This window comes from Zonotrichia albicollis, chromosome 2, assembly GCF_047830755.1.
Source record: "Zonotrichia albicollis isolate bZonAlb1 chromosome 2, bZonAlb1.hap1, whole genome shotgun sequence".
Taxonomy (NCBI): domain Eukaryota; kingdom Metazoa; phylum Chordata; class Aves; order Passeriformes; family Passerellidae; genus Zonotrichia; species Zonotrichia albicollis.
The window spans coordinates 8,970,733-8,998,359 of record NC_133820.1 but is presented as its reverse complement, the minus strand read 5'-3'; the positions used below and the strand labels follow the sequence as shown (position 1 = coordinate 8,998,359).

The 27,627-nt window shown below is 38.0% G+C and overlaps 1 protein-coding gene across 8 annotated transcripts in view; it reads right to left on the bottom strand.

Moving 5' to 3' along the window:
• Window positions 1-27,627, bottom strand: part of ROBO1 (roundabout guidance receptor 1) — a 682,041-nt gene that overhangs the window by 244,356 nt on the left and 410,058 nt on the right. For all 8 annotated transcript variants that reach the window (XM_074532705.1, XM_074532691.1, XM_074532716.1 and 5 more), the window contains one exon: window positions 8,418-8,744. In XM_074532705.1, the coding sequence (XP_074388806.1) occupies window positions 8,418-8,744 (327 nt within the window). The remainder of the gene's footprint in view (window positions 1-8,417; window positions 8,745-27,627) is intronic.

Here is a 27,627-nt window from a genome sequence, read left to right as displayed (position 1 = left end):
AGCTAAGTTTTTATATATTTTTGAGAAAAATTCAATCTATTAAGAAACCAAAACCATAGGTATTACAAAGACCAGACTAAAAGACACCACTTTAAAAAAAATCTCAACAAATTTACTTTATCAGCAGAGCCTTTTCTGTTTTAAAACCACATCATACACTACACCAAAGAGCTAATTCCACTAATAAAACTGGAGCCATGCAAATTCTCTTCAGATAAAGATGTCTACAAGAGAGACTTGCTAGTGTCTGATGAAAAATTTAAGAACAGCATGGTATTCAAGGAATCTGCTTTAATTATTGCCATCTTACTTTCCAGGATTTTTTGGATTCTGCATACTTTCAGGTGAAAAAAAAATTCATTTCTTTTAACATCAGAGAAAAGCCTGGAGGTTTTTTACAAAACAATCTATCAGAAGTATTATTGTTGAGTAAGGATAAGTCATTGAGCTGAAAACCAGACTTTTAACACTAACAGTTTCTGCCAGGAAAGCATTTACTAACAGGAATTGAGGAACAAAAGCAACCAAAAATGCCTTTGCATCTGGAAATGGTTACCAAAATGGCAACTATGTATAAAGTAGCCCAATCACATAACCCTAAGACTCTTTTTTTTTCTTTTAAAAGCAAGTGTTACAAAAAATATTTGACACTTCCCCCTTTTTTTTCCTTAATCTCAAATATTTTAAACTTATAAATTAATTGAAAACTAACAAACAAGATTTTTGTGTGTGGTTTTTTTTCCTCTCCACCTTATTGTGACCTTTTGGAACTGAATTATATAGCATGTGTATAGGTAAAAAAATTAAATTTCAGTCTAGCCAGCTCTAACACCCAGCTCCTCTCCCCAGCCAATTTTGATAGCAGGGAAGCACAAAGAAGCCCAGTTTAGAGAGTCCACATGTGTTTAATCTTTGATTAATTGAACAAAAACTAAGCGCCTCCAGACATATTTCTTTTAATCACAGGAAAGATATCTTTTCAGTCGCTCTGCTAGCAGGAGAGAGTCAGCAGATGTGTGCCTGGTCTAAAGGGAATTTCTGCTTCTCTGGAGAGCACAGTTTAAATAGGAGAGGAACAGACATATGCTGACTCTGCACTGCTGAGCAGATGACGTAGAGAAGCATCCACCACCTCAGGGAGTGGAACGGGGCAGTTTTCAAATTAAATTTCTTTCAAATTCAAAGCCATCAGCTGAAATCAATTTACATACAGGATGCAAGTCAAGTCAGACAGTTCTCATCAAAACAGCTCACAGACACAAAGATGCAAATCTGTCTTTGTCAGCAGTATGATCTCAAACACAGGTTTTAACCTTATGACAGAAAAAAGGAAAAATAAAATTTTTTCCTTCAAAACTTTAAATGCAGCTGATATTTTTGTTTTCTGGGGAATAATAACTCAAATTAAGATTTCATTAATATGGAGTATTTGCCGAATATTCTCAATTCATATACAAAATGTACTGGCACAACATAAATTTATTCCCAAATATTAAATCAGAAGCAAGTCTAAGAACTTCAGAAAAACTTTTTTTAAAGTGTCATACTGGGGAAAAATGAATCAGAACAACCAACGGACTAGTCAGCTTTTTACTTTCTGACTTTATACTTCTGCCTACAGGCGTATGTCCTGCATCATCAGCTAGGAAATGGAAACACTTATAAAAATAGAAACGATCTTCATCTAGTTCTACCAAGATGTCTTGGGGGAGGAGGAGGAGGAAGAGGAGGGGAGGAGGTGGGGGAAGAAAGATCAAGAGTCTAAAGCAGAAATTGGGGGGGAAATGTACTAGACACCTCTTAGATGAAAACACCATATAAAGATTCCCTTGGACCAGAGGAAGCTCACAACCAGGAAAGGAGAGGAGACAGCCGATGGTCCCAGTTAATTTGATAACTTGCATTAAGGAGCTCCCTCTGAACTCTGCTCAATCCTTCCCAGCCCAGAGGCACACACACAGGCTGGAAATGCCATGGGAAGGGAGGAAAAACAAGCATCAGACACTGAAAACAAACTGTGGTATCAAAATGTCCTTTTCTTTCTCCATGCAATTAGGATATCTGCCTTTCTGTGCATTTACACTTGATGTTAAGAGTCCAAATTGTCTTCCACAGGCTTCTGAATACTAAAACTAAGGAGAGCTTTGGTATCCATTCACTATGTTAGCTGGATTCAGGAAAAACACTTAAATACTTGTATCAGGCTCATGCTTGATATAGTAGGACCCTTCAACTTGAATACTTTCCATTTTTTTCTTTGAAACTAACAACCTGATGACAAAATGTGCAAACCAAAGCTTCCACCTCATTTGAAGAGCCAGATTCCCCAGTTTTGGTTCAAGGTTTCAGATAATCTTTTACCCATCAGAGCTGCCACTCCACGAAAAGACTGGCACCACATTGTTTGATTTATGAACTCACTGAGCTGCACAGCAATTTCTGGCAAGACTATAAAACGTCTAATTTTGCTTAATCATCCATCCCAGCATGGCTGCTGTAACATCCTAAATTACTCATCAGCTTAAGAATAATCTGTTTATTCACAGTATCAGAACCCATCAAGAACTGTACTCCTAACTTCCTCTGTTCTGCATCGTTTCTGGGAAAATACAGACATGTAAGAACAATTTTCAGGCCAAGTGTGCATTATTTTGCCCTGACCTTGGCAGGAGTAGATAACTGCATTAAATAGGAATCTTTTATTTATGTGCTTTGTTTTCACAGTGGTTGAAAGTCTCATGTAATAGCATCTATGAAAAATTTTCATTTTGTAAGTTTCATTGTAACCTATTGACAGTAACACTCACCTGTGAACTGTTTTGATACAGAATTAGCTATAATGCTCAAATATGTTGACACGCATCTGCAATCAAAGTCTCTTAGTCTGCTTCCAAAATCTAGTCAATCTTAGCACTTCAGGTGTACTACAGAAGAGGCTTCCAAACATCCCCACAGCACAAGCAAAACCCTAAAATACAAATCTCTCTAAGACTTTTAAGAACTAATCTTACAAATATCCAAATATATACAAGTTGCATTTTAGATAATAAACATGGAAATTTCCTTTAATAAAACACTTAGACATAACAGAATTAAGTTCTGCCATACCAAACTTACAAATTAACAGGTAGAAGCATATTTAAGCCATAGCTTTTCCAGTCAAGCCTCACTGTTTTAGTTTTCCCTAGACAGTTTTTTGGTTGTTGTTTTCAAAACTTTAAGAGTTTTGTTTTTCTTAAACCTGTACATAAGTTTATTCCTGAATGCATACATTAACCTTATAACCACTTCTACAGCATGCACAGCCAGTAATTCTATTATTTTATCATCTATTTCAAGAGTGCAGACAGAAGACTCGAAGACAGACTTTTTTTGTGATACCTTAAAACCAACCACACACTTGAAACAAAGCCCTGACTTTTGTGAGACTTTGCCAAATCAAACTGTAAACACCATAAACAGCACATGGGTGCCTCAAATGATGGAAGTTCTGACATGTATCCAAAATCTTTTATTCGTTGTCATGCAGCTGAAGAAGGGAGTTATTTGTCCTACTCTCTTAACGTGCCAATGATTACACATAAGGTCCATTTATACAAATTTATTGTTTGAATTTTGACCATACTGCATGATTTGCAGGTAATCCTATAATCACTAACTCAGGAAGGCTGTATATTGCCTAAAATTAATGTAAAGTGAGAAAGGATTTTGCAGCTAATTGAGCAGCTCATATTCTGCATAACAGGAAAATTAACTACAGAGAAGTCATCACTGATCTTCAGATTCTAAAATCTTAAAACTGTAACAAAGCATTTTTAGAACTAGAGCCATCATCTAGTATGCACTGGAAATTACGTTATGATGATGACAAAACTACACATGAAAGAATCATACCAAATACCTTGGTAATAAATATATCCCTTCTCTAAAAACTCTCACTGACAAGGCAAGGTGTGAGGGGAAAGAACTTGTGGCAAAAGAGAAGTTTGTCTCAGAGAAATATGATTTGAAAAACAGATTGCAGAGTCCATGACTAGCAAACATAAACAACCTCATTTGCATTTGGTTTTTTCTTAACAGCCTGAAATCTTTAGAGTGGAGAAAGAAAGATGAATGTACCCTTGCAGCTATTGTTGCCACTCTCAAGAGGAGTGTGCTTCTACAACATTGTTACTTAACAGACAACGACAAGATCCAGGGATACAATTTTCCTCAAAATGGAATAACATTAAAAAAAAATTAAAATTTGAAACAAACGATCACACTCCAGTAACAGAATTTGGTCTTAATCAGGTGAATCCATTCACCAGACAATCCTGAGAGATTCAAGCATGTGAAGCAGCTTGCAGCCGCTTTCCAGTCTGCTAATGCACTTTTTCAAAACTGTTTCTATTTCCCTACTCTGAAAAATGACTTTGTTTTCCAACTGTTTATGTGATAGCCAAAACAGTCTTCAGCCTTTACTCTGAGGATGAAGTATGATTCCACTTTCTTCTGCCACCTGTAAAAGCTGACATTTATAGAGAGAATTACCCAGCTTCATTTTGACAAGGACATGCCCTTTCCCCGTTCCTTAGGACCTTTCACCACCGGAGAACGTGTCACTGGTAGGCAGTAATCCAAAACCAGTTACATTCCTCCAAAACAAAACATGGAGCTAATTTAAGGAGGTCTCCAGTGATCAAAAGGCCGAGTTCAGGAAGTCAGGGAGAGGGAGGGAAGCAGACTTGGAGCAGTCTCAGTCTGGAGGATGCCTCCAGCCTGATTATCCCATCGCTCAGCCCTTCTGGGCTGCACTGCAGAGACTGCAAGCTTCTGCAAATCAGCTCTGAACACATACAGCCAGTCTCCATTTCAAACAGCTGTGGAAATGGGATTTTAAATACAGAGGAAGCCAGTCAACTAAAAAAAAATAAAATCCCCAGTTAGACAGGATCACTTCTTTGACTGACTTGTGATTCACATTTTATGCAAATTTATCTCCTTCCCATTTATCACAGATCTAAATTACAAAGAAAATGTCAGGTAATACTAAATTACAAAGCTTCTTTGCACAGAGCTCTGCAACAGAGAGTAGTTTTACTCATCTCCAAAGTGTCTGAAAGATTTTAATTCTTGAAATATCAAGTGGCTGGCTAAAGAACATGTTTGGTAGATTTAGGATACCACTCTTCACCAGCCAGAGGATCATCTTGTTTATAAGGATTTTTATGGGATAGGACATGGTTTCAAAGAAATAACCAAAGAAACTTAGGCAAATAGAGCTGCAAAAATATTTTTATATAAAATAAAATAGGATTATGGAGAAGATACAACAAATCCTTAATGCTGTGAGTAGACACACACCTTCAAACATTCTGGAAGGGTCACAAGAGCCATAGATTGAATAAGAAGCTTATTTAATTCAATTTGCTGATAATAAATGCTATTTAGGTCATGTTCAATGGTATTTATTTAGGACTAACACTATCATTACTTAGATATATATCAGTGGAAGAAAATGCAACATCCTCTGGATTAAATGACATGCAAATGTCAGTCAAGTCACCAAGGAGAGGCTGATGACTAGAAAGTGACAAAGCAGATGGAAAATCATCTTCAATTCTGATTTAAGTCACTACTCCCCAGTGGTAATCAAATCTAAAGCTGCTTTGAAAGTTCTTAAAATACACAGGTATTTAAAAAAAGATAAAACAACCTTTAATACAGTGCAATCTTCTGAAATTTGTAGCTTTGAAATCCCCAGACATTTCCTTCTTTGCAACTGTGGAATCTAAGAACTGTGCTTAAGGAAGATGTCCACCTGACTGCATAGACAACAAATTCTTTCTGTGAATTAATCTCAAAAGATGAGCATGGGAACTGCTTAAAAAGTTGAAAAATAATTGCATGAAGGCATAACAGACATGAAAACTTACTTTAGTATTAACCTGAATCTAAAGTAAAGTGCACAACATCCATTAGAAAGCAAAGGAACTTTGTCTAACAACGTGTTACTATATGAGATGATGGAAGGAAAGTGATAAATTTCTTATCACATTGTAAAACAAACTGGTGCAGACATGAGCTGCCTCTTTCAGCCAAGAGTTTGCAGGTAAACTGCAGAACATGATGCTGTTTCCTGTTTCACAAAAGGTTTCTGGTTAAAATTGTAGCATCAAAGCATATAATGAGTACTCTTAATCATCTTCTGTACTGTGGAAAGAAGAAACCAAACAAAGGCAATTTGACTCTGCAAACACACAAAAATTAAACTAGAACATATGGATTTCTAAACAAGCAACTGTGTATGACTAGAGGCATACAAATGTAAATGCTCTGGGGCTCAGCACAGGTGCACTGAGAACCAAACAGAGCAGTTTGCTGATTTGCAGCAATCCGCTGTGAACGCAGCTCCAGTTCATAATGATGATAGCATTACACCTATAACGCAGAGCTTTTTAATTTAATGCAAATTTATTCCACCAGCCTTCAACTCTTTCCTTGTTCCTCACCTCTTCTGTGCTATTTAAAGTGGTTTGGTGCTATTGCACTGTCACATCACTACCTTTCCACTAAAATAATAACCTTTACTGTTAAAGTTCTTTGTCTACCATGTCCTGGTATGCAACTGAAACTGTATATCATTATACCTACAAATCCTATTTCCAAATATAGATTGGGTTTTTGGTTTTTTTACAGGTTGTTGGTGGTTTCCAAGGGCTATTGAGTTCCACTTTGAGGAGTATTAACAGTTTAATGCTACATTATTGTTAAATGGTGTACATTTACACACTTCAAAGAATTTTTTTTTGTCTCACTAGTTGGCTGAAGCTCTTAAAAAATTTTGTGGCAATATCAATATTTTGCATTCAGACCCTGTTGGTAAGACTCTATACTATAATCACAAGAAAGCTATTTGATCCAGGAGTGACAAACACGTTTAATAGCTATGTACCAGCTGAACTGATGCATGCATAGTGCATCAATCCCTGAATTCCACCTCACATTTCTGGGTTCTGATGAGAAGTGTGGAAGACACAGAAGCACTGAATGCACTTCAACATCACTTCAAGGTACACCACAAATGAAAATAACGTGAAACAAGCACAGAACATTAAAACCCTTCTAAGAACCAGCATGAAGTGCTATAAATGAAACAGCAATTAGATAAAAATCAAGATCTCAACCATTAATACCCACTCAAAATTACACTTACAAGATACCAGATACGGCATTTGGGAGTAACGAGTATGATTCAAACAGTTTACACATTTACTGGATAAGCATACTTCCAGCTACCCAGACACTGATTACTTTTATCACTAAAGTGGTTAACAAGGAAACAGCATGATCTTAATCATGTATATCTATGCTGTTGTATGTGAAGCTTGAGATCTTTCTGGCGTAGTTACAAAAGTTCTTGGGATTGTCTTGAACGTGACAGACCAGACAGAGGGCTCAAGCAAATGCACAGATTTATAATCTATTTCCTTAGCCTGCTGTAAGACTTATGAAAATCTACAAACTCTTCTTCTGAAACTATACACCAAATAGTGGCACTTAACCTATCTAAGAGATAGGAGCCTCTTCAGAGCTGCTTAACAACATGAATCATTCAGTCAACAGAGATCAGTGTTTCCAGAGTGACTCACCCAGTTCTGTGCCGCTCTTCAACAGGATACCAGGTGAATTGCTACACATTACAAAGGAAGCCTATAAAAGCCACTTCAAAATAGATATCTAACTTTGAATTGCAAGTCTTCCTCTCATACTTTAGTAACCTCCAAAATGGATTTTTTTTGACCTACATTTGGCCCTCCATACGAATGCTTAAACCACTTTAATGTGCACTCTCTTTCTCTACAACAAGTAGAGTTTAAAGGATATACAGGAAGAGATAAGCATTACAAAGTGATGTGAACATACTTGACTGCTCCTTCCGTTGGCCACTACTTAAAACCAGAGAGAACTGTGAGCCAGTTCTTTTAGAGAAAAAAAAAATTTAACTTTGTCTTCCTAAATCTGCCATTTCTCTTTCCATTGCTTATTTGTGCAACAACAACTACCCTGTTAGATCAAATCCTGGCTATCCTGCCTCCTATTACACACTGTAAATTGCATGGTTATCTGGAGAGGAAAAAACATGTATAAACTGAAACTAATATACAAACTCTTACAAACATAAAGCAATCATAATTTCACGGAAGCATAAAAGTAGCGAGAACGCACAAAATCATCTGAATTTCTCCAGTGATACGATACATCTCCTGACTCCCCTTCTTTTTTCCTATCTCTGTATAAATAATAATTAACCGTGTAATTCCTTCATTGCTTTCAAGTCACTGCCTCAGAGGCAGCTCACACTTATTTCTATCTTCAAATAACATCAAAGCAAGCGGCTGTTACCGAAGGGGGGAGGAGGGAAATGCACTTACTTGCCACCTCCAGCGATGCATTATGACTCACAGCCTCCCCCAGGTAATTCCTGGCCACACACACATAGACCCCTTCGTCCGGCCGGCTCTTGCGCCCGTGCACGATGCGCAGGAAAAATAAAGATCCGCTGGGCAGCAGCATGCGGTGGGAGCGCGGGTCATCCTTGTCCGTCTCCACCCTTTCTCCCCCCTTGTACCACTCGATGGTGGGCGTGGGCCTGCCCTCTGCCTTGCAGTTCAGGGTGGCTGGCTCTCCTTTGGAAACAATCAAGTCCGAGGGGTGTTCCACGATGCGAGGCGGGAAATCCTCCTGTCGAAGACGGGAACCTGCAAGGTAAAAAAACCCAAGTTTTCTTAGGAAATCACTGCCAGGTACAGTCACGGTGTTTTGCAAAACAGCTACTTAACAATCACCTCCCAGCATAGGATTTGACAAGAGCAGCTATTAACATCCTAAAGTACACAAAAGAAAACCTGAGTGCGCTTCACCATGTGCAAGGTTCTCCCAAGTGAGTATGTTCAAAAGCATTTTTTCAAGAGGGGACCTAATACCAGAGGACAACCAGATTCCTAAATTACATCTGTCTTTACATGGATCTATTCATGTACATAAATTTATACATACATGCATATGCACATCTAGAACTACAAAAACTAGTCCTGCAGCACTCCACAGAGATCAGACCACCTCAACCAGCAGAACTGGTACTTCTAATCCATAACCCATAGCCAACCTCACGCAACCTTCTGGAAGGGCCATTAATTCATGCAATGTCTACAGAGTAACTCTAACATTTCCACTGCTCACAGAGTTGCTTTATTTCACTTGTACTACCATCTCTTAAGTTCCACGTTAAGTAGTGCCATAGAAGTATAAATTCATGGAGGGCCTGAGTGCTTCTTATGCCTCGTGCACTGGGAAAATTTTTACTTTATAAAATTCTAGATGTCTCCAATCTAGAAAAAAACTGTGAGACAAGAGTATCTAGCATAAAAGAAAAATTTACAAGCAAATAAGATACCCTCCCAGACAAGGTACTTCTAAACAAGATGCTCTTCAAGAACAGCACTCAATTTCATACTATTTAAAAATTCAAGCTGATAATTCACACTATTTCAAAATTCAACTTGCATAAAGAAAAAAAGAAAAACAGAAAAGACAAAAAAAACAGCAAAAACCCCCAAACAAAAATAAAACATAAAACACATGAAATAAAACTAAAAAAAAAGCCCCAAAACCCAAAAAGCCCCAAACAAACAACCCCAGTAATAGTCTGCATAGATATATACCACAGATAAATACGGTAAGCTACCAGGTACCAAAGAATTCCAGATTTGGAACAAACACCTATCAAAGCTTTGAAGGTTTTTAAATGTTGACTCAATTTCAAATTATTGTTTTCCTTATTTTCATCTTTCTTGAAGCACAACTTTGCCATGGATAAAAAATTAGTCTCTTGGGTCACTAATTCCCGATTATTAAAATCTCAGATGCCAAGATTCTTTATTAACATTAATAACATGAGGTTTGAACAGCTGCGAAGCACCAGAAACACAAGATCTATTCACTGCAGGTTAATAGACCATAAACTGATGTGGAAACAGGGAAAGGAGACAAGAAGAGGAGAGGCCCAAGAATTGCTGCATTAAATATATGCTAAATATGTGAAACAGGCATATATATTTTGATTTATGTATATAAAATAAAACTATCCTAAAATGTACCATTTTCATTTTATTTCACACTTTCTTCACCTCAAGATAATTAAATGTTCAACTAATCAGCTAGCACTACCACACACTCAAAAATCTGTCAGTATGGCCAGACTACAATGAAATACATTTGTATTTTGTATGCAGCAGAACAGGGTAGTTTTACATGAACATTACTGATCATTAAATTGATCACAAAACATTTAAGCAGTAATAAACCTCCTCTTTAGATAAGGTTTGGGTAGAAAAAACAGAAGCCAGGGAGCTTCCGAACCCTTCTGCTGGCCCAAGCCTGCACATCACACCAAAGACAAATTTTAAGCAGCACCTCCAGGAGGTTTGGAACAGGCCAAACCCAGTGAAAGGAGCACAAGAAAATTGTGCCAACCAGTACTGGTGTTTTGCAGCAGCTAAAAAAGCCTCTAATAGAGTTCTGTGCTCCCTGAGAACACATCTCAGACACTGCAAAGATTCATCTGTGTCTACTCATCCCAAGCTTTTACACAGCTTTTGTGAAAAGCCCCTCATTGAATACTTCTGCCCTCACAACTGTGTTGGCCAATTTCGAATCCCTCTTTCCAAGGTAAAAATGCCTAGAGGGATTAAAAACCTTATTCTGTTTATATTTTTACTCACTTCCTATGTAATTCCCAAGGAAAGGCGTTGAAACAAAGGATTACAGAGCTAAAATCAATTGCTCTTAAGATGCTCTGGAAAAATAAAAAGCCAATTTCAATGTAAGATGTTTAAAAAGCAGTTAAGAAGCCTTTTAAAAACCAAAGTTTGGACATATGCTAGTATGCACTGTGTTTGTATTTTCACAGGCAATTCTAGCTAGCCAGCACACAATACAGGACAAGCCTCCTATTGTTTCTGTCAGCCTGGCCCAGACCACAAATAAATGAAATACCATTTTCAGATATATTGTATGCAAGCTTTCCACACTGACATTTAACTGGCTGTACATGTACTTCAAGCACTGTAAGAATGAAAGCATAAAGACTGACCTCTAAACTTTCTTGAAAACTGAGACTCAAAACCCTAGACGGGGAAAAAAATCCTTCAGGATCATCCAGGAATGCTCATATATATTTTTATCTTTGCTGGATAATATTGGAGAAGATAAATAACAGAAATGTCTATTAATTTACTTCCTTTTTTAATCTTAGCATTTTGTACATTCCTCTAGCAAATTTCATAGCACTTCTTAGATCAGAAAGGGATAAAAGTTGCATGATTAGTTGACTGGCACATAGTGAGCAGTAAGCACAGATTTAGTGACAACTGCCTGAGGGGAATGATGGCCTTGACAACCAAGTAATAATCTTTCTACATATCTACACTTTTTCTTTTTTTTTTTCATGTTCCTTTTCTTTCAGCTAGTTATTTAAGCTGCATTTACGTTTTATTGAGAAGAAGCAGCTTCAATTATCAACATAAATCTTAAGAGTGGGCACCAATCCTATAATTTTCCTGTCAAAAATCCTTCCCAGAAGATGTTTGATTAAAAAAAAAAAAAAAAAAAAAAAAGAAGAAGAAACTCCAAGAGCTGAGCACCTAATACATACTGGATCTGCCATGAAATACACAACAGAGCTGCTGTTTCTTTTCCCCAAAGATGACAGCACTGGGTATTAGGAACTAACGAACTTGTGTTCTTGCTTTTATTATGATTCAAGTCTTTCATAAAAAGTCAATTGGATACCACCAATTAAAGTACCCCATACTAATTATTTCATGCTGCTGCTTAAAAGAACAATTATATGAAATCATGTTTCCAGTTTCTGGAAACTGTTGTGCTGCACCACAACAATTTTTACAAGAATTCAAACAATGACATGAACAGATGTGAAGGTTCAAAGAAAACTTGCATTAGATAAATGACAAACTTGTAGATTTGCCTTTATTCCCTTAAAATATCCTGTTGGTAGCATATTAAAACAAAAGTTATTGATAAACAGCAGGGAGTGTATTTATGAAAGCTGCTGATATCAGGGGTTCAAACACTGTGTACCTCTTGTGTACAAACACATTCTCCTTTGGAGAAAAACAAAAAAATTTGTGCTATTGGCACAAACTGCATCAGTCCATCTAAACCTGAGCTCAGATGGATATGGAAAACCTCATCTCCCAAGATCTATATATCTAAATAGTAATTTTTCATAAGTATTATAAAATACTGTGCGACAGACTGTATCCTTAGCCAAATTCCTAAGGGCCAGTATACTCCTGGCCCTGTTTCTTTTCCATTCCACAAAAACTGCATTTAACATTGATTTTCAGAGCACAAGAACCTTGGTCTTTTTTTCTCATTACTGAAACCCTATATAAGATCTGAGAAACTGATTGAAACCTAATTGCTATCAAAGTTATTAGGAAAATGCTAACAAGCAAAACCAAAAAGTTAAAAAGCAGAGTTAGGAGATCCTTGGAAACAATTATACTTCATCAGATCATGAGAGCTCCCCCAATTCCCCAGTGCTTCCAATAGTAACTTAACCTCTTTCAGAAAGATTTTTCAGAAAGAGGAGGGGAGTATCTTTGCGGTTTTATGTAAGTTGACTGGAAAGATGCTCCATAAGTCTCTCACTCTAGTGGTCAGAAATCTTTCCCTAATCCTCAGGTTAAACGCACCCCCAAATAGTAAATACTTTGTTCTTCTTGTGCTGGAAGTGCCCTATAATTCAAACCTCTCCACAAACTTCTTGGACTTTTATGCCTTTGACATGCAAATTTCAACCTTTCCCTTTTTTACCAGCATCTTGGATTCTGTGTTGTTGCTGCTCTTAGAAGTCATAAAATTAATTTCATCTGGTTTTCCCCTCATAAGATTTGTTCACCTTTTCCTTGACTCAAATTCTAGTTTATCCTTTTTGAAGATGGAAGATCCAAACCATACACACTCCAGAGGCAAGCAGACTCAGTACTATTTCAAGCACACACTGCAAAACAGTATCACATCATGCTACAGGGCAAAAACAACTAAAGGATAAATCAAAGTATTTTTCTAAAAATGGCTTTTCTGCCCCTATACCTGCAGCTAACCTAACCTATTGAGTTTGCTTTGTTGCACACACAACAAATAATCTTCAAGGAAAAACAACAGAACTAGGAAGATCCACTGAGATTTTGTCCCATTCATTTTCTTTCTCTCAACTTCTCCACTCTTTTAATATTCCTACTCTTCGTATACTATCCTTGTGCAGCTTCAATAAAACACCTGATTTCCTGAGCTTTGTAGCCTACAAGAACTGCATACTGAAAAGCAATTATTTTGACATTTCCAGGTTTGTAGTCATTGTTCCATAACCAAAGACATGAAGTAATTAATAAAGATAGTAATGCTGTGCCTATCTGGATTTTCCCAAAATAGTTATATCAGAACAGAAACTTCATTGTCTTAATTCTACTTTTCTATAAAGCAAAAGAGTAAACTGCATTTAACTGATATTTCTGAAACACTGATTGGAGAATAGCACTGGTATCATTTTGGACTGAGGAAGTGTGCCTTTGACACAGAGTTTGATTTACAAAAGCTGTTCATTTCTATCACCTGAACATTAAACATATATTCCAGAAAAAAACAAAGTTACACTTTTCACCTAAATCCTGCCATTACTTTGCAAAGTCATAGCTCCTTTAAAAAGATGCCATCTTTATGAATAAAAACGTTCCCCTGCAAGTGAGGGAGTATTTGTACACTAAGGAAGAAAAGGCATAGCTGGAATGCTACAGCACTGTCACATCAACTGATTAATGCCCACCCGGGACTGCAGGTTTATTGAAATGCATTTCAAGACATGGTAAATGGTTCCAAACACTCATCTGGGAATAGGTCCAGTTCTTTTCAATAGATACCATAAAATGTGACAAGCAGGGCTCTCACTTTGGATCAGCAGAACCTGCAGTTATCCTATGTCTTCCCAATGAAGAGAAATGCTCTATTTCTTTCTCTGAGAACACAGTGGAAAACAGGTGAGAAAGACGTAAATAAAAAGAAAAGCCCTGAACACTACCTGATCACTCCCACCACAAAATCAGTGGTGTTCCCTGAAAAAGAAGTTGTTCTTATTTCAGTTTACATCACCATGTCAAGGAATCCTTTTGTTTCCCTCCTCTAATCGCTATTGAAATTTCATTGATAGATGAAATTAACATATTTTTCTTTTAATTATTTCTCCTGCTAAGGGATATCTTTTGTGTAAGCAAAATAATTTGTTTTAAAAACAAAATTTGATTACAAAATGTGGGCCCATGGCTTTTAAAATGAATCTGTAGACATCCACAAAACAATTTTCCCACTCAAAAGACAGCAACAAAAAACACTTCAAGGTTAAGACACCATGAATTACAATTGCATTTCTGTCATAGCTACCACACTATCAGGAGATGTCAGAAACCAGTAATTTACTGTACACTTATGGGAAAAAAAAAACTAGGGTAATGACAGAGTGCCTGGAGTTTTAAGCCACGTCTGTCTGTCTCTTTGAAATAAGAGATTAAATGGGAGCTGTACTAAAAATGCCTCAAATCCAGACTGATCTCGTGCCTGGCTCTTACACTGGGAGATGTAACCCAAACACTGGAAGCTACAGACATTCAATTTACACAATATTCATGACCTGGTCAACTGAACAGGAGTTAGCTGAAGTATTGGAGCAATAAGCTAAATAAATAAAGGAGAAAAATAATTTTTAAAAAGTTTACGTATCATGAGTGTAAATGGTTTGCTTCTGTTCTTTATTCAGCAGTACATCTGGACATATGCAATTAGGTCAGAAAAAGCTATGAGTTCTAGGCAAAAAAATCTTCTGGAAAGCTGCACATTATCTTATAGTTATTTAAATACTCTGCCTGGTGGGAATGGGGAAAAAAAAACTGGCAAATACTGCATTGCTCAGATATTAACACTGAGTCTCCATTTTAGCTTCTAAAGACATATTTCCCAGGAGATGCCAAGAAAGACTTGCTCTCTGAAATAATCACTTTTAACAAAGAAGCCCAAAGTGGCAACAGTAAGAGTCATGCTTTAAACCAAAATTAAATTCAACTCTTCCAAATTGCTCTTGAGCAAACCACCTATTTTCAAGAGACTCAGCTTTACACTCAATCTTTGCTACATGAACACATGCTACTGCTTTGTGCAGCAGTTAGCATAAATAAGTCCTGACCTGGTTATTCATTAAATTAGCTAGAATATAAATTTAAAATACTAATATTTATATTGCACCATGTAAGAGGCTGACATTTACATAAAACCCCAGGCAATAGCTAATGTTCCCAGGGTAAGAAACTGGTCAGTTTTATTTTTTCTTTCCCTCAGTTGTGCTTCCTGGTAAGATATTTATCTCATCTGACTTTGGTGGACACTGTAATAGTCTGAGATGTCAGTATCTAGGGCACTCACTTTTAGAAAATAAAACTCCTTCAACAAAAACAACATCATCCCACACCAAACTGTTAAGCTGGGAATAGTATTTCCCCTTAAGGGAAACATTAATGAAATTACAGAAATACTTTCATTAATAATGCAAAATCACCTATGACCCAGTCAGCAACTCCACTATACTCAAAAACAAAAAACAAGCACAATGGTAATAAAGTCTGTTTCATTATTTCTTTTTGTCTTTGAAAGGGCTGGAATAATGCTGGGAGGTATTTTCTACACTGGGATGGAGAAGTGCACCAGGACAAGACTGAGAATGGCAGAGATGTATCTGAAGCAAGCTCCTCTTTGGAAATTTGGTGTGACAAGCGGGCAGTGACCACCCCAAAGCGCAGGGTGAGGGAAGCAGTGGGGTCAGGCAGGTACACAAAGAAAGTGACAGTGGGAGATGCACAGGCCCTGGGATGGCTGCCAAGAACATGGGAAAAGAAGTGGCAAAGGATTATGGAAAGGATGCAAATGTTAAGTAGAACTGAAGTAAAGAGCAATTGGAAGATAACTAGGGTAACTATATATATAATATAGTTATATATATAATTATACTATATAACTATATAAAGTATTCTATAAATATATAAGGTAACAGGATTTGATGAAAATTATGGGTGATTCTGTGGACTGGAAAGTTCTGTAATTCTGCAGAGCTGGAAAGATACCAAAGAAATCCACTGGTTAAACACAGGAGTGGAGACACAGTGGGAAGATGTGGGACAGCTCAGAGCAACCCCTCCTGCCCTGTCCTCCTCCTCCGTTCCTGGCAGATGGCATTCCCTACAAAGGCAGGCCTGACAGCTCTGATGGGCTGTCAGCAGCTTGAGAAGAAAAGCCAGAGTAAATGGAGAGTGTGGGGACTGAGGCTGCTGTGAGCCACATCAGAATTGCCACTTCCAGGGCTTGGTTTTCTATCGAGCGTGGAGGGAGGGAGGATTAGGAAATACAGATGACATAGTCAGGCTCTCCTCCATCTTCAGTCCTTGTCCTCAACTGTGTTTCATCCCAGACTGAAGTGTGTCTCATTGCCTGTGAACCACTGCTTTGCCATTTGGGACAGGAAAACAGAACTTGGAGAAAAACAATGGGAGTGCACCAAAACCAAAGGAGGACTCTTAGCTGAAGGGACCAAATTGACTTCCAGTGGTGTGGCAATGCCTAGGAATCAAAATTACACAGATACATTATATAAACTATAATACACTAATATAGTTATATATTTTATGTATTTTCTTCATCTATATGTTGATAAATCAGGTATCAAACATAGAGATGCAGGAAATTTTTACCTCACCTATAGGTTTGTCTCTAATCAGTGTCAAAGATTTCACCTATTTGTGGCATGATTAGAGCACACTAGGCTATTTCATTCCAAAGCTTAATCTAGAAAGACAAACAAAACACAAAACATCCCTTTGGATGGTCATACACATTCACAAAAATAGATCAAAATATATTCATCATTTTGAGGTTATTCTTTTTTAAAATCACAAAAAAACCCACAATGTTTTTTCTTTATAATATTTCAGATGGGTTGCCCCCACATTCTTCCAGACTTTCCAAAGTCACCTCCTACCATGCTTCTAAACTAATTTCCACTTCCAGATTTCAGTGTGAGATTGAATCTGATATTGATCAGCTGCATGTTCAGATGTCTGAGATGCTGAGGGAAGGTAAAAAGGATCCTCATTTCTGCAGGGCTATGGGGAAGCTGGAGAAACAGCAACTCTCAGTTGGACCAAGGGTTTTCTCAGCTGTGTCAGGGAACGTTCCTCAACTCTGAGGCAACACAAGGATTGTAACACCACAGTCAAGAGCACTCCACAGTCAATAGCACTCCCAGTCTATCCTTACCCTTTTTTCAAGACATACTTTTATTCAAATATAAAGATAAGTAAACAAACAAAAAGCATGAAAGATAACACGTTTTTAGGGAAAAGTAATAAATATCTCCTCCCACTCTACTCTGCATAGCAATCAGTGTGTTATTTACTGCAGGATGACTGAAGGTATTTTTTCATTCCTACTTTTCGCCAACATAAAGATTTGTCAAAACAGCAAAATTTCACCTAAAGTAAACTTCTATCCATCAATGCCATAAAAATAATATTTTGCTGAGAAACACTGTAAAGTTTTCCCTTTGACTGTGTTTGAACTGCTTGTCAGCCAAGAGGCCAAAAAGTCACAGAATCTTTTGGGTTGGAAAAGACCTCTGAGATCATCAAGTCCAGCTTACAAATGATCTCCACCTTGTCAACCAGACCACGGCACTGAGTTCCATGTCCACTTTTACCTTAAACACCTCCAGAGACAGTGACTCCATCACCTCCCTAGGCAGCCCATTCCAACATTTAACACACCTTTCAGTGAAGAAATTCCCCCTGATGTCCACCCAGAACCTACATGGGTGCAGCTTGAGACTGTGTCCCCTCGTCCTGTCCTTTGTAACCCTCCTGCCAGGGAGCCTACAGAACCACAAGGTCTCCCCTTGCTCCTTTCCTTCAGGTTAAAAATGCCCAGCTCCCTCAGCTGCTCCTCCTCACACTTGTGCTCCAGACCCTTCCCCAGCTCTGTGAGCACAGAATAAATCCCAGCACACCAATTTATTTCTTGTTTTCAGGGCCCATAATTGAACACAGCACTCAAAGTTGTGACCTCACCGATGCCGAGTACAAGGGGAGTCCATTGGGTTTGGTTTTCGTTCCTTCAAAGGCTTCTTTGGTCCCAAAAATCAAACTGAGAAATCTGAAATCTTCCACATGGCCAATTCTTTTGCCATTGTTCCTACTGACACCTTTGCAAAAGCATAATTTTCCAATGCTCAGTTGAATCCAACTACAGGTGAATGGCACCACACACAGAAAGCCACATTCCAGGGCTTCCTTAAATGTACAAAAGTAGAGCCCAAAAGACTCATGCACTGAGTTTTCTTCTCATGAAGAAGCATCATCATCCTGAGGTCTGAAGTCCTACCCAACAGCATGACTGCTGAAAACCTAGTGAAAAATCACCAAAAATGTCAACTAGCATCTCTGCCACCCCCAGCTGCATTTTAGTTCTGGTTGTGTGAAAATGGTACAACCAACTGAATACACCACAGAGAAGAGTTCATCCAGTGGCTAAAACCAGGCCTCTGTATCAATCTGACAGGATAAAAACACACACTTATCAAGCTGTTTCTAGTAAAAGAAATGGTAAAAAGAAATACTATCAGATTATTTTCCTGAATATTCATAGTGGATTCTTCAGAAAACTTGTGGCTAATAGGCTGGATGTTCAGCAGCCTGAAGGGTATTTAAACATGTAAAACAAAGATTTGGAGATGCTCTATATGATAGGCACACTTAAGTAAGATATTTAAATAACACCAGTTTTCAGCAAGTTATTGACTTTTTCAAGACAAAGTCCTGAACCACAATTTCAGGAATAGTTGTCTGAGTCACTTATACTTTAAAGAAAACAAAATGTATGAAATGGCCTTTTAAAGGATTAGTAACAAATCCCTAGAGGAATGCAGCCCACCTCAGTCAATTTTCAACCTTAAAAGCAAATTTTGACATATCCAGAACATTAATGAAGACAATGTTTATGCCTTACATAGCATGCTAAGTGTGAGAACTCTACAGATAAAAATGCTGTCCAATGTATACTGAAGCTCATAATGGAATGTAAAAAGAAGTTGAAAAATAGCAGTAGCTTATGGTTGTTGATGATAAGATTTAAAGAAATAAAGAACAGTTTTAAAAGTAAAAGAAAAAAGTTAAAACCTTAATTATGTCATTAAAACAATATCAGAGGTCTGTTTTTCATTATTTTAATTATTTTATAGTTATTTTTTAAAAGCTAGCTTAATGACTAGCTTTTCAATAGCTATTATAAGGGGTTCTGGTGAAAGGATCAGTACTGAGAAGCACAGACCAATATTCAGTGGTCATAAATGGAAAAAAGGAAGGAGAAGGGAGAGGTAAGAGAAAAAACAGAGCTACACAACCATGAGGCTGAGTCAAAAGCAGAGAGGAATATTCAAGCATGGGAAAAGACAAAGACCTCAAGAGCTCCATAGAGATGTGTAAGAAAGAAACAAACTGTAAGTGAAAATGAGAAGAATGGAGCTGTGTGATTTGAGAAGATTTTAATGCATAATATAACATCAACACAAGCAAGCAGGCAGAGGTTTGTGTGGTTTACACATATAAATGCAAATGCTGATAAAGCCTTCAAAATTTTAAAGGAGAATAGCTGTTTGAAAACAAGGGAAAAGAATGGTTATTCTTATTATTACTTCAAGCAACAATCACCATGACAGGGGCAAGGGTTCAAGCAGCAAAAAGAAATAGGTTATTGCCAGAAGTGAATAAACCTCAGAGGAATCTGAGTGTCCAGAAATTCTTTTTTTCAACTTCATCAATAGCTCTGGTAGAAGAGATTACTTCTCTGCATCAGGCTTGTTTCACTAGTTAAGATATCCCCACACAGAGAGGAAAGTGGAAAAACAGCAGCAGCCACCTACAAAAACATTAGATTAAAAGAATTCAACTAAGTACGCTCCATCAGCTCAGGAAAGCCATTATTCTCCAGTCTGCAAGACTCTAAGGTATGATTATATATTGGTTTTCCTTTCAACAAATTAAACTGTATTTTACAAGGATGTAGAAATGCTGGCTAAAAAAAAAAAAAAAGAAAAAAAGCTAGTTATATTCATATAAAGAAACAAATTTTATCTTATGTACAAGTATCTCTGCTTAGGATTAAGGTAATACTTCTATTGTGCTACCTGTTCACTAAATTTGTAATAAAATGGAGAAGAACTCCAGTGGGAGAACTCCCTTCTCCCACAGTTACTCCATGCAGGATCTGGTCAGTGCCTCCTGAGAGGTGGAAGTTGGCTGGGACCTTCACTGCCAACATAAAACAAATATCATTACAAACCCACACTGCTCAAGCAGCTGCACACAGCACTGCTACAGCACGGTCCAACACTGGTGGGCAGGTGGGTACAAGGAACTTGAGGATTTGTTTGGTTTTATCCTTAAAAAGCACAATCCAAGGTTTTAAACATCCTTTTTTTTTTTTTCTTTTTGCAATAGAATTTTCAAGGCTAAACTCCTTTTTTATTTTTTATATCATGATTATAATTACAACATAGTTTCCAAATGCTAAAAGGAAACCCGTATACAGACTTTTCCACTTTGTGTAAAGAGCTATTTGAAACAAAACCCTAAATTAAGGCTTCCTGAAAGGCTGAAACCTTCAGTGGGACTAATTAGACAGAACCACCAGGCCTTGAGGCTCACAGCTGCTCACCAGTACCCTCTGCAAAGACTGAGAATTAAACACATGGTTAGGGGTTTAAATTGATTAACGGGCATCAGTTGTTCCTCCTCTACAGGTAAAGCCCTAATATCAATCTTTTTATTTTCTAATATACCATTATATGACTAATTAGTAGGCATTATGGCACATCTATCAGTTTAAATGAATTTTTAATGACAATTAATCTGCTCTTTTTAAAAATTCTTACTTTAAATAAATGGGAAATTCTCCCCTAGTGCTTTGATTAAAAACAAAAGCTAAGCAGCACTAAAAAAAAAGTCAATTAAAAATGAATGGATCTTTTAGTGAGAGACTGTACTGCAAATTGTAAGTGCTCTACATGTTACACAGGAATTGTACTGTTAATTTGTTCTGTAATTTTGTGGTTGCTGCAAGTATTTATAAACTGGTATATCTGCATTAGGAACACCACACTGGAACAGTTACAGGACTTTACAAACAGAAGTGAATTGTAAGTAATCAAGATTCAAAGGACAGATTAGACAGTATTTGATTCTTCACAAGGACTGTGGTAAACCACTCACTATCAAGACTATCAGGCAGGAAACACCAGGGAAGGACTTGGAAATCTTTATTTCCATCAACTGCATCAATCTGCCAACACAGCACACCATCACCACTGAGAAACATTTTCATCAAGGGAGCAACTCATTCATCAACTTTGAAAACAATGATCCAACAAAACATAAATGAAGAAGAAATCAGTGCTTAAGACTTAGAAGAAGGGAAGCAAAAGGTCTCTAAAATACATCAGCCCAAATCCCATCTTTTATCATAGGGCTTCAAGGATAGCTCAAAGCATCACAAAAGACTGTGTGCCACTCAACCCCATGTTCTTCTTTCAGCTCAAGAGTGATGTGGTGAAAAGCCACTCCATGTCCTCTCAGAATAATACCCCTAAGAGGAACCACTTTATGGAAACACCAGGTGCATGGCCTTGACAGTACTTTTTGTTAAAGCATCTATATGAATAAATAAAAATTGAAATTTTCTATTAGGTACATGTAACGCCTACAGAGTGCAGAGGAAAGACAAAATGACTCATTATAAAATATTTGTTTTAACATTCTAAGCAGAAAATTATGCAGAATTAGCCTGCTTGGTGTGAAACTGCCTAACCAAGCCAAAATCAAATCTCTCATTTCTCCATGCCTTGCCACTTTAGTAATGGTAAATTAGTCACTTCCTTCCATCTGGAATGAGTAGTCCACAGACTTCAGGTGTCTTTGGGGTGTTTAAGCCCTTTCCCTCAAAATCAGACAAGAATACTTATTCCCAAGAAGGATCTGAGAAAGGTGATGAGAGGGCTGTTTGTATCACCAATTACAGAAATCTAGCAGATGGAATGTTTTTCCTCCAAGGGTATCGATCAATTTTATATAAGGCAATTAAAACACCAATTTTTGAAGAAAGCAGTTGTGACTCATCTTCAAAACCCAATCTGGTAGGTCTGACAAAGTTACAGAATGTGTCAGTGGATGGAATGTCCTCAAGACCATTAGAAACATAAGCAGGCACACGGGGAACGTGAAGCTCAAGGGCAGCCTGGGCTGCAGCAACCATGAAATTGTGGAGTTTGAGATCCTTGGGGCAGCAAGGAGGGTGAGAAGTGCACTCACTACCCTGGACTTCAGGACAAAAGAGGATTTCTCCAAGAATCCCCTTGGTAGAGTGCCAAGGGACAGAGCCTTGGTGGGAAGAGAGAGAGCTGGAAGGATTGCCTCCTCCAGGCTCAAGAACAATGCACCCCTACAAAGAGAAAGTCAGGGAACATTGTCAGGAGGTCTCCATGGATTAACAAGGAGCTCCTAGACAAACACAAAGAGGGAGCTCAGTGAGGGAGGAAGCAGGGAAAGCAGCCTGGGAGGAACACAGAGTAATTGTCTCAACAGGCAGGGAGATCATCACCAAAGTTAAAGCACTGGCAGAAGCCAATCTGGCCCAGGAGATCAACAGTAACAAAAAAAACTTTTTAGGTATGTCACGAATAAAAGAAAGCCTAAGGGAAATGCTGAATCCCCTCAGGAGGAATATGGAACATCTGGTTACCCAGGAAATGGAGAAGGCTCAGGAACTCAGTGATGTTTTGCCCCAGTCTTCACTAGGAAGTTTTGCAGCCACACTGCCCAAGCTGCAGAAGTAAAAGCAGGGATTGAGAGAATGAAGTCCCACACACTGTAGGAGAAGACCAGGTTTGAGAACGTCAAAGAAACCTGAGGGTGCACATGTCCATGGGACCTGATGAGATACACGCACGGGTCCTGAGGGAACTGGTGGATGAAGTAGCTGAGCCACTATTTATCATATTTGATGAATATGAATATTTGACTGCTATATTTGAGAATATAGCAGTCTACTGAAGTTCCCACTGACTGGAAATGGGGAAACATAATCCTCATTTTTAAAAAAGGAAATAGGAGAGACCCAGGGAAACCCAGACCAGTAAGTCTCATACAAGTGTCTGGCAAGACCAAAGAGCAGAGTCTTCTGGGAATTATGCTAAGGCACAGGGAGAATAAGATGGTGATTGGTGGCAACCAACACCATGAAGGAAAATCATTCCTGACAGATTTGGTGACTTTCTACAGTGGAGTTACAGCAGTGATGGGCAAGGAAAGGGCAAGAGATGTCATCTTCCTAACCTGAGCAAAGCATTTGACACTGTGCCACATGAATGCCTTGTCCCTGAGCTGGAGAGCCATTTATTTGACAGATGGACCACTTGGCAGATAGGAATTGTCTGGATGGTCACACTCAGAGTTGCAGTTGATGTTTTAATGTCCAAATTGAAAGCTGTGACAGTAATGTTCCTCAGGGGTCAGTACTGGGACCTGTGCTGTTTAAATTTTTTGTTGGTGACACAGTAAATAGGATTAAGCTGCGCCCATAAATTCAACCTTATAACAAAACACAAACTAACCACTATTCTAAAGCAAAGCAACATATCCCAAAAACATCTTCCATACTAGTTAAAATAAATGTCTTCAAAGAAAAGCAAAGTAAAAGCAAAAGGAACACTCATATAAACATGTAGCACCAAGTAGCAGAGACCATCCCTGACCTTGAAAAACACCTTTCTTGGTATACTTCAGTAGGAAAAAAAGGACCATTTTCCTGTTAATGCTGTCATAAAGCCCACAGTGAATTACTAAAAATCATTACTTTTATGTTAAAAGCTCTCACAATGACAAGGATGAATTAGCAGGGGACAGGAAGTAAAGAGACAAGTAATGCTTAAGAGGCCCATCTCCAGAGAACACTGCTGGGAATGCAAATGTCTAAAGCTTTGCTGGTTATTAACGTTTCTTGTTGTAGCCCCATCTCTTTGCAACAATTTACCTGCTCTCCTGTGCTAATGCGCCATCTCCTTCCCCCCCACACCCATTAGGAAGATTCCCTTCCTTAGAAATACCTGTCACTCACCCCACAGCATGCCGGCTCTCCACTCACACAGAACTCGGCTAATAATGCTATTAATAACTACTGGAAAAAAAACCAAAACACAAAAACGTGCAGAAGTAGACAAAACTGTCGTGGCAAATAATGCATTGTTTCCAACATGGATGAGAAAGTACCCTACTACAGACAATAAGCCAGAGGAACTGAAGTTTCAGTCCTGGAAAAAGGAATGTACTCCTAAGAATTACTTCATGTGAGGGAGAGAAGGGTTTTTTTTAGTTTATCATTTCAGCAAGTAAATGTAAGAATTGTTAAAAATTTGAAGTAATTAGTGTTCCTCCTTCACTGAATAGTAAAACCAAACTGCCTTAAGAAATTCTGCAAACAGCCCATACATGTTCACCAGAAACTACTATTGAATAGCAATCCATACAACTTAAGAGATTTCTACAAATCATAAAAGGTAAACATTACTAAAATAAAACATAACCTTGTAACAGTAAAGCTGGCTGGCCCATTTCCTCCAAGTAAATATGCTTTAAGTTGCTCTTTCAATCAAAATATGATAGATGGCATTATAACTAGGTACTGTTCTCGGGAGGAAAGATTTCTTCACACAGCTAAAAAAGAACATCCCCAACGGGGATCTTTTAAAAAAACCCACTAATATGTTCTTTCTACTTGTTCCATTTTATTCTGAAGGTCAACAAATTGCTGCATTCAGATGACAGATTTGCAAGGTATCTGCAAAAAAGATTTTTATTCATTATACCAAATCTTTATACTTTGAAAACCCACTATTTTTCTTGTCATCCTTAAAAGCACTCCCACAATATTTGTCATAGAATCTAAGGTCTGCAGAACCAACTGCAGAGAAAGATCTGACCAATTCATTTTTTTCATAAAAACAGCCAAAATAAAATGTCTGTTTAAACAATCAAGGGGAAAAGATATAAGATGGAACTACAAAGACATCTATTATGTCTTTATATTGCTCCCATAATCATGCTCAATAGGTAATTTTAGTGCAATAAATGCATAAATTTAGCTTACAGTTGCTTTCCAAGTCTAGCAGGATGAAGAAATCCCACTAACTCCTACAGAAACAGCAGGTCAACTCTGAGACAAGAGAACAAGAATCTAGGGATATTATAACATTGTCATGAAGAGAAAGATCAGTACGGGAACCCTGGAAAGAATGAATAGTTTGGTTGTTTCTCTGTGATCCTTGAAGAAACTCAATGGAAAACAACAACAGCTATTTTCAAGTAAATTACTGCCAATGACTTCATAGGGCTAGAATATACTTGTGGAATAGAGTTATGAACAGTACTAAGAAATTCTTGTCACCCTTGTATTTTTGTTAATGAAAAAGTACAGTCTTGCAGAACTTGTCAGCAGATGAGCTTAGATTTCTCATTACCATTAAATTGCATGGGTCAGGTGGCTCATTTCAATCAAAAAAAGTACCTACAACATCAGTATTACAGACTTCCTAACGTAAAGACTCAGCTTATCTAATATTAACCCAAGTTAAACATTACAAAAGAATCACACAACAGCCAAACACAAGAAACTTGTTCATAATGAACAACTAAACCCCAAGCCATTACCTAAGAGAAGTTGTCTCCCCTTCCCATCACCTCTAGCACTCACAATGGCATCATAATCTCACTGCCACTGCTCATAGCTGGCACAAGTTGGACCTTTATTTAACTTGTTTTTTCCTGCCTTAACCCCCCTCAGTTTTATGTAATAAAACTCCTCAGATAAATTCAAAACCTAACTATTGTGTCTTTATTCTCCTTTCTTGGCTAGATCCCCATTTACAAAGCACAATTTTTGCTTGGACTGACCACAAGTTCCAGTAAACAGAAGTGATCATTATTTCTCTGGAGACTGACCTTATATTACTTCCATTTCATAGATATTGGTAAATGCCACAGTGAGCCACAAGCAAAAGCACCACCATGCATCAGCACATCTTCACACAAGTATACATTTTAATAAAAATATATACCAATGTTCCTCTAAATCATCACCATTAACAATATAATTTGCTTAGAGCATCAGGCTGTTTCTGCCAGCCACAAATGGTAAGACGGAGCAGAGTTTGTTACCACTGGAACACATCACCTCAACTTATGTGTTCTCTCTTCCTTCTCCTATCAAAATAATCAATCAAAATAATTTTTGAAGAAATGGACATTCCAACTACCACTGGCATAAATAAGTTTTCCTGCAACTGAAATATTTCAGAAGACACACTATTGCATAAATAAGTTTTCCTGCCACTGAAGTATTTCAGAAACACTATTAAATCTGGTTAAAGCACCATCAGTCCAGTTGTAAAAACTTTATCTACATACATCAAATAGTTTCCAAAAGAACAAAACAATTTAAAATAATGATCTGCAAAATTAGCTATTCATGTTTTATTTCTGTCCAGATTGCCCTACAGCTTCTATACTGTGATATAACTTGCCAACATATCATACAATACTGGAGAACCAACAGAGAAAATCACTGGATGCACAAAAGGAAAGGGAAGTTGCGGGAAATTCCAGGGTGAATCACCATTGAGGATTCTTGGGAGGGGAAGGGGAACAGAAGGGAAAAGAGGAACAGAAATAGTTCCTGCTATAAAGAATGCTTTTCTATTAGAGTTGGAAAGGGAGGCCATGGATTCCTCAGACAGATGGTGTCAATAGATCTGTCTATTAGTCCCCTTGGCAGCAGCAGTATGGTGATGGGGCTCACAAAAAGCCACTTAAAAACTCCATATAAACAAAGGAGAATTACATTAAGAAGTTGGTTCAACTTTCCAGTACAAACACTGCTTCCCACATATGGCACAAAACCCGCTACCCTTCATTCCAGTTTGCAGCTTCTGCTGCAGTTTTACAGACTGTGGTGGATGTGGGCTCACAGCAAGTCCCAATGTGGGACAGATCGGCTTCCCAGGTGAAGAGCCCACACCTGAGGGCTTTCCTAAACCCTTCTGCACCTCTGCTTTTGTGTAGGAACTGACAGCACACAGGGCTCTTTCCTCAGCGATCTGACACCTAAAACTGGCAATCATGGCGGCCAATGCTTCTCCCTCTGGTACTGCAGGATGTTAAGCTCTTACTAACGTGATCACAGAATCCTTTAAGTTGAAAAAGACTTTCAAGAACATTGAGTCCAACTAGTACTGCCAAGCCTCCCACTAAACTATGTCCCAAAGTGCCACACGAACACATCTTTTAAATACCTCCAGGGATGGTGACTCAGCCGCCTCCCCAGACAGCCTGTTCCGCCCTTACCGTGAAGACAATTTTCCTAATA